The sequence below is a fragment of the Protobothrops mucrosquamatus genome, unplaced genomic scaffold (genome assembly GCF_001527695.2).
Source record: "Protobothrops mucrosquamatus isolate PMUCROS unplaced genomic scaffold, P.Mucros_1.0 scaffold779, whole genome shotgun sequence".
Classification (NCBI taxonomy): Eukaryota; Metazoa; Chordata; class Lepidosauria; order Squamata; family Viperidae; genus Protobothrops; species Protobothrops mucrosquamatus.
Genome location: NW_015387047.1, coordinates 304,874 through 313,784, shown reverse-complemented (window position 1 = coordinate 313,784; position 8,911 = coordinate 304,874). Strand labels below are relative to the sequence as shown.

General features: G+C 38.0%; 1 protein-coding gene across 1 annotated transcript in view; it reads left to right on the top strand.

Moving 5' to 3' along the window:
• Positions 1–8,911, top strand: part of TDRD9 (tudor domain containing 9) — a 90,744-nt gene that overhangs the window by 21,298 nt on the left and 60,535 nt on the right. The window contains exons 3-4 of the mRNA XM_029284634.1: positions 5,422–5,513; positions 6,557–6,778. Coding sequence (XP_029140467.1) covers positions 5,422–5,513; positions 6,557–6,778 — 314 coding nt within the window. The remainder of the gene's footprint in view (positions 1–5,421; positions 5,514–6,556; positions 6,779–8,911) is intronic.

Sequence of the window (8,911 nt, the reverse complement as noted above, 5' to 3'; positions counted from 1 at the left end):
CTTACCTGAACGCCTTTTCTCAGTACGGAGATGGAGAATTCACACCCACCCCTTAAGGTCAGTCAGACTATTGTAGGGGTCTGAGAGCCAACACCTCGTCCATCTTCAGTCACTTCGCCCTCGTTAAAGACTGGATCAGCAAGAGGGGGCGTGTCTAGTTTGACTACTTGGTCTCAAGAGCAGGCATCCAATGAAAACCACATGTGAATTCTCCATCTCCGTACTGAGAAAAGGCGTTCAGGTAAGACAACGCCCCATCTCACAGAGGTGACAAGAATGTGAAATTGATTTTCTGATCAAACTTATTACTATTTTTCTGTTTCACCATTCTGTAGCTTACATTAACACAACATACTGAATCACAAATCAAATAATCTTACTTTATTTTAATAAACCAGAGTTAGGAAATTATAACAAATATTTTTGGGGCCACACTTGAATGATGTGTCTCAGACATGTCTCCATTTAATTAAGATAGTGAATATATTAGCTGTACTTCCAGCAACACGAATTATTTATTTATACAAAGATTTAAAAAATGCCTGATTCTCAATGACATTTTGCATTATAAAAAACTAGAATACTATATTAAAAAGCAAAGAGATGTGCACCCAGAGGAAGAATACTATGCCAAATAAAAACATTTAGTATTTTAAATAGTTTGGACCGTTGATGTTACATATAGAACCAAAGTAGATGAATTACTGATGAGTAAAAGCTAGGTAAGGATCGTGTGCATATAGGAGAATAGAAGAGAAGAGAAGAGAGCTGGAAAAGACCTTGGAGGTCTTCTAGTCCAGCCCCCTGTTCAAGCAGGACAATCTATACCAGTGGTGGTGAACCTATGGCACGGGTGCCAGAGACGGCACTCAGAGCCCTTTCTGTGGGCACACGCGCCATCAGCTGGGTTTTATAAAACCTTTTCGCTTTAGGCCTCCGTTGCCATGTGCAAAAAAAAAAAAAGGTTCAATCAGTCAATTTCAACTTCTCGCAGGAAAAAAAAAGGTCTTGCAAAGTTGGAATTGATTGACTGAACTTTTTAGTCCCACCCAGTCTGCTGTTACCACNCCACCCAATGGGCCACGCCCACCCAATGGGCCACACCCAGCCAATGGGCCATACCTACCCGGCACTTGACGATGCATAAATGGCTTTTGGGTTGCAGTTTGGGCACTTGGTCTCTAAAAGGTTCGCCATCACTGATCTATACCATTTCAGACAAGTGACTGTATAGAAAAGGAAGTAAAGCATGGCATGTCTTAAGAGGGAAATTCCAGCGATGAGTAGCAGGAAAAAGGGAAATGTTTGGCAATATAAGCATTTATAAATATTGTCACCTTTTTTATTACGTCTTCTAATAGAGGGATTGGATAGGGGGTGGAGCCTTATTATAATACATTTATTTATAGTGCTTGTTATAAGAGTAAAGTGATGTCTTGGGAACCTTTCCTGAAGAAACTAAAGATTAAAATGTGTTTTAGCTTTAACTAGAAAGTAGATGGGAATAAAAAACTTCCTCCATTAATGTTATTCAAGGTAGTGCTTTCCTGCAGTCCTGTTTGGAACTGGATAAAAAAATTTTTTTTCTAGTTATTAACCAACACATTTCTGTCACTGAACTTCTGCGATTTTCCTAACACCACTTGAAATATATCTCCTAGCAGCTTGAAATATCTTCTAGCTCATTTGGTCAAATTGTACAAAGCTCTTGATGTTTCCATACTGACATGTTTGAATTTGCCAGGGGGTGGATACCAGCCAGCTTTGTAATGTTGTGACAGTATATATGAGTCTTTCAGAAGCACTGCATACTTAAAAATAGCCCAATATTAATAGTAGCATTTTATTATCAACACTAGAACTCTTAACAAAAGAATGGCTTATTTTTAGTTACCATACTGGAATAATTAGTTATCTTAGTTATAAAGCTCAGATATATAAACAGTTCACTTTACTTAAATTTACTGCATCCCAACCAGAGAGATAGGGTTTTGAGATTTAGAATAAGCCAGGATCTTGAGTCTGTTTTTGACCTTGGTTAAGGTCCTGGCTTGTTCTAAACCTCTAGCTATTTGAACAAAATGGAGATGGTTAATACAAGTTACTCTGAGACTATGTAACTTCTCTCTATTTAGTGTTGGTCAGATCATACTTGAATATTTTATCAAGTTTTGAGCATTGTATTTTAGGAAGGACATTGTCAAACTGGAGCATGTCCAGATGGACCATTAGATAAATGGAAGAACAAGCCTAGGTGGAATCATTAGAAACATTGGGTATGTTTTGGAACAGATAATAGAGAGGCATAATAGTTCTTTTCAGGTACTGGATGTCATGTGAAAGACAGGGCAGAATGGTTCAGAAGACAGGACAAAGAAAATAATGGCTTAATTTACAAGGAAATATATTTGGTTGAATATCAGGAAAATACTGGAACATAGTCCTTCAGTAACTGGTGTACTCTCTTCATTAGTAATGTTTAAATAGAGACTAAATGAGCATTTGTTGAAGATTACGCAGTAATGGATACCTGCTTTCCTTCCAATTCTTTCAGATTCCAATCACTCCCATAATGTTAATAAATCTCAACATCAGATGTGACTGAGATAGTGTGAAGTCCTTCCAAACAGTTCTTGCTCTTCTCATGAGACCCTAACATGATTGACTGAATTCAGTTACCAGGGCCTAACACACTGAAGCACAAAACAAGCATACTGGCTGGGCTTGTATAACAGAATGAGATACAAACTAGCCAACTGCATTATAAGTAGTTCTTCCTTAATCTTCATTTGTTTAGTGACCGTTCAAAGTTATGATGGTGCTGAATAAAGAGACTACTGGTTCTCAAGCTTCTGGCTGTTGTAGCCCCTCCATGATAATGTATCCAAAATTCAGGCCTGATCTGGCCCACTCACATATATGATTGCCTTTTGCTTGCCCCCCTACCTGCTGCTGCCAGTTCTTCTTGCTGCCCCACTGTTGCACCCACTTCATTATGTGCCACTTCTATGCTTGCCAAACCTTCTTTTACATGGTCTTTCACATCAGTGCAGTTGGGGTTGTCTTGCGGCTAGCCAGGGCCTTCTTTTGCAAAAGAATCTTGCCACATGAAAGGAGGCCTCAGCTATGCTGGATCAAAAGAACCTTTCTAACCAGATTTTTTGGGGGTGTGCGTTTGTGCTGGCACAGCCAGGGTTATCTTTCATGGGCTAGTAGTGAAAGAAGACAAGTGTATGAATGACGATCCTGGAGGTTGTGTGGGCATGGCTGCAGGCAGGGCTAGGTGGCGGGGCAGTTGGCATCAGGAAGTAAGCAGGCAACCAAAATGGCAGAGATGGGGAGGGAGATTAGTGGGGAGGGTTGAAGAGTGAACAGCCTGTGGCTATTCTAATGCTTCTGCAGACAAAACATCCCTGTTTCTGCTGCCTCTAATCAAGAACTATGCAAAGTAAGTTGGTTTAGGAAGATCCAGATTAGGCAGAGATCCAGATTCAAAGGATGTAACATAGAGTGCCATGGATGAACATCTGTGCCTTTTTCTGGAAAGTGTTATAAACCTAAAGCACTATTTATTATTTACGATAAAAGATTAAAATAATTAGTGAAGGATGCAAATATGACAAGATTTCTGAACCTGAGACTGACCACTTGGTTGTGTCAAAACTAAAACTTTGGGAAAAATGAAAAGAATGAAAGTAAAATTTGAAAAAATTGAATGAACTATCATTTAGCAATAGAAATTGGTGTCTCAATTGATGCTGTAAGTCAACATGGACTGTCTTAATTGCAAAGAATGTATTCAGGAGATAAGGAAAAGTTAAAAGAGAAAATATATAGAATGATTTTGATGAAAATAAAACAGTTTTAGATGTGGGTGAAAAACGAAGCAAAGACCTTGCAGCAGAATGAATTGAATTACAAATAAAAATGATGAAATTATTTCTGGTAAAACTGAAGTGGAAACACTAGAAGGAGAATTTGTGATGGGAATACTAATTTATATGGAAATCATCTTGTGTGTCAAGGAATGGTATTGAAATAAATTCTGTAAATGATAAAGTCCAAGAAAATATGATGAAAAAGTCATTAAAGATTGAAAGAATATGGAAAGATGGTAAGGCTGCAGATACAGTAGATGATATAACAAGAAATACCTGTATTAAAATATTAATACGGTTTGCTTATAAAGTGGCAGTGTAACTTGCTTCACGTGTGTTTGGGTGCTGCACATATGCCTGATGATTGGAAAAATGTCAATATTTCCCTGATAAGATTGAATGCAAAAAAACATAAGAGGATTGATTTTGTTAAATGTTCTGGAAAGATGTTTGGCAGAATTCTGGTGTAAAGGACATAGAAGTGATGAGTAAAGAGCAGTGGAGTGGCCTAGTGGTGAAGCTGCTCGCCTCCCACTTGGAAGGTTGGCAGATGTAGCAGCAGATGTTTCTCTCCTAGGGCGCAAAGAAAAAATATCTGCTGCGAGCTCCGCATGGCATCAGGAAGGGTATCTGGCCAGTAAATGCTCAGCTCCATCCCCAGTCACCCCAACTCTACCCCAAATTAAGGGATTATGGGAGTAAAAAAGAGAGTTTAGAGGTGATGAATAAAATTTGGGAAGTGCCAGCATGGTTTCATGTTGGACAGAGGGTATTCACCTTATCAAAGAACATAAGCCAAATATATGATTCCTTTCTTTATTCTTTGTACTGTGTTATTAGAAGATAACAATAAGTGCCATACCAAAGAATGTTGGACGTCAGTTAGAAATCAGTACATTGACAAAATTTTCATCTGTCAGTTGCAATAGGCCGTACTGCTTGGATCTGCACATATACTATGCCAGTACATTATGACATACTAGGTACTTGGGAAGAACTCAATGCGTACAAGGACCAAGACCTGCTAGAGACCTGGCAATTATGGCTTTACATTTTATTAACTGCGCTGCTGAGTCTGCAGAACATATTAAGGATAAATAACCTTACGGCTTAATGTGTTGTATAAACTAGAGCATCTGTTATCTTTTTAAATTCATAATTTCAGATGCTTGAAAGAAATAGCAAAATATGAATGGTGCATATGAATGAGAAGAACTTTCAGTTAGATCACTGAGATACCAGTTCTTGCTTTCATTTCTTTTCATCCTTTTACATGATTCCTGCCAAAAGCAGGTTTCTTCATGTTTCTGAACGCTGAGCCAACTGTAGATCTTGTACACAGTTGAAGGAATAGTTAGATATTAAAAATTAGAAAACACGCAGTCATTCAGAAGAGATGCAAACTGTGGTGCATGAATCTCTTGTGCTAATTTGTATTCAGTATCTACTGCTGACCTGATCTGTGGAAACTTGGATTTTGTGGTCTCTTGAGTACAGTATTTTGATTAACCTGCATTTCTGATCTCTTAATTTGTGTCTCCAGGAACATCTCAGCATGGATCTACTGTTGTGACTTGCATACCAGGTGGCAATTACAAATACCCTGATTTGCCCATCTCAAGATACAAGGAAGAGGTTACCAATTTATTTTTAAATCGTAGCTAAAATTACAACTTTCTTCCATCCTGCCCATCACTTTTTAATTGCTTTTGATTTTGTCATTAATGGTTTTTGTGATGCTGAATTAACTTTATTTTTCAGTCTTTCAAGCTTGTCTGCATGAATATAAGTTATATTAGGCTAACTGGGCTTGTTGTTCACCCTATTTTGAATGGGAAATTCACTGCCTCATAAGGTAATATGGAGAGTCCAAAGTGCTGCTAAATATGCCACTTACTTTGTAAATTGAAGAGATGTATGTGGCCTGAAGTGCTTTTCTTTAACGCTGTTAATGTGACAGTGGTAATCTTTTTTTTGTTTGGATGATCTTGCTACAGTTATTCACACTTCAATAATGTCTGAAAGGTATTATTTAGAAGCATGGGAGCTACTATGGAAAGAGAACTGCAGTCCTTGAAATCAGGCAGGAAAGCTATTGTCTTGTACAACTCTCCCCTCTATTGTGCCCTTTTTTGTATATGTTTGTTTTAATGGAAAATGAATTTAACAATACAGTAAACAATCTTCTGCTGATTGTACTCCAACAATTTAAGGGATGCTTCATAAATTAAATATTCATGAACTAAAGTATTGATTAAAAAAGATTGGAGAATAAAAAGAAATTCATATATAAACAAAGATTTTATGGAATATGGCTTAAAGCGTGGGTTTTTAAAAAAACAGTTGGGATTTAACAATATCTGCTCTTGATGTAGATGTTCTAGAGAAGAATATCTAGCAGCTGGGTCAGCAAAAGAGGAGATAAATGATAATTTAAAATAATTTTTTGGGGTAGGCAGCCAAATATGGTAGAAGTAGAGGAGTGAGGGCTAAAAAGCAATTTTGGAAACTGTAATGGTATACCAACAGGAATTTTCTACAGAGAATATAGAAAAGAGAAATTCAGAATTTTTAAGAATGAAAGAAAGTGGTAAGGTATAACAAAGAAGGCAAAACTGGAAAAATATTTTAAGATTTAGGTCTCTCATTGTTTTAATACATTTTTTTTTAAATTTCAGATGCTTTCATTGATAGAAAACCACTCGGTGGTAATTGTACACGGATCTACTGGTAGTGGCAAAAGCACCCAACTTCCACAATATGTTTTGGATCACTGTGTACAGCATTCTATTTATTGTAACATTGCGGTTACACAGCCCAGGAGAATTGGTGCCAGCAGCATTGCAAGATGGATTAGCAGGCAGAGATCATGGCCCTTGGGTGAACTTGTGGGCTACCAGGTAGAGCAGTGTGTTATTACGCATCACACAATATCTCTGCAATGGAAATCACATCCAGGTTTTGCTTCCCCCCTCCTTTTAAAATTCATTCTCTGTGCTGTAAGGGAATTAATTTAATTTCTTATGTAGCTTCTGGGTGTACTAAAATTAGAAATGTAGCTTTGTAGAAAACAACAGTGGTCAAAATACAAGGTTGTATAAATGGAACAGGAGTCTACTTTCCCATTGTTCCAGCTGTAGCCTGTAGTTCGTCCCACCCTCTGGAACGAACTACCCCCAGAGTTCGTCCCACCCTCTGGAACGAACTACCCCCAGAGATCCGGGTGATCCCGGATCTCCCTTCCTTCCGCCGCGCCCTTAAGACATGGCTATTTCAACTAGCAGGACTGGCCTAAGGGGTAATTTTTAGCGGGGTTTTAAATATAATTTTAAAATAACAAAGGCCAATCTAATATTTCCTTTTAATTATGTTTTAATGATAGTANGCCCTGAGTCCGCAAGGAGAAGGGCGGGGTAAAAATCCAATAAATAAATAAATAAATAAAATGTCCAAATTTGGTCAACTCTTGGGAGGGGTCTTAAAATTGAAGGAGTGATGAGAAATTCAATCTGTATAGCCTTTTGTCAATTGAACCATCACTATTGGATTCCTAACCCTTGGTATTTTGGGTGTAAGCTTATTGTTGAGGCTCCTTGGATTCCTTCCACTGATAAGCCCTATCTTTGACTCAAATATATTTTTTGTAGTCTATCATTAAGATCCCCAATTTGATTACTCAGCTCAGAATTTTATATTTTCTTTGTAAAGATGTTTGTATAGTTTCTTCTGAACTTGTCTTTAATCAGACATTTAAAATGCTTTTGTTCCAGTGTTTTATTAATGCACTATGAATAATTACCCTTAGCTGCTACTGTTTTTGACTTCAAATTGTTATAATTTAATCTTGTTTTAAATTTTCATAAGGTATTTTGGGAAATCTTCCTTTCATCTAAAGAATAGAAGTCACTAACCTAAGTACCAAAATGTCTTTGTTTTTATAACACTGAAGTACATTAGTACAAATCATGTACAAATAATTGGAATTCAGGCACAAAGGCACATAGTGGCAGCAACTTAAACATGGATAATATCAGCTGCAAATGAGAGACAATGTAACATTAATGCTCTGGCTAATTTTAATTTTTTTTTAGAAAATTGTATCACATTATAAGTTTTGTATCCTTTTATTTACTTTCAACCATTTGTGTGTGTAATATCTTAAAGACCATGGAATTATTTTAGCAAGTGAGATTGCAGTACTTGCTGCAACCCATACTGTTCATTCAGGTAAATGTGGGGCTTCTATTTAATAGTTCAATATTTTAGAATGCAGTGGTGAGTTTATCACAGATACTTACAGTTTTTGTAATGATTTATAAAAATTATGAGGGCAATTCAGAAATAAACTTCTGTTTGGTTATCAATGACAGACACTTGCAGGTACAAAACTTTTATTATACACATTAGAAAACTACAACATTACATTACTTTTCAACATAATCGCCATTCAGATTGAGGCACTTGTCATAATTTCTTACAAGGTTTAAAATTCCTTAGTAGTCGTCGCTCGATGCCAAATCTGGGCTGTGGGGTGTGTGTGATTGAAAACATCCCAACAGAACTGCTTCAAAAGTTCTTGGGTGCGTCTAGCGGTGTGTTGGCGAGCATTATCTTGAACCAACACCACACCAGAAGTGGTGCCATAGAAAATCCCGCCAAATGTGAAGATGCCAAAGATGCTAAAGGAGTACTGCTAGAACCATGGAGTGTGGTTCAACTATCAGTTCAGAAGTCTACTGTGAAATGTTACGAAAACTCAGACGAGTCATCCATAACAAGCGTCGGGGCATGCTGACTTCTGGTGTGGTGTTGGTTCACGATAATTGTTGTGGCTCCGTCCGGTGGGTCCCTCTCATCAGAGGAGGAAGGCTCTGAACATGAAGGAGAGGAGATGGCCAGGCCTCCCTCTCCAGGCCCTTCCCCTCTGGTGCGGCCTTCGGTGCCTTCTGACGGAGAGGAGTTTGGCCAGGAGCCCGGTGTTTCTGGGATTGGCCAGGAGCCCGGTGCTTCTGGGATTGGCCAGGAGCCCGGTG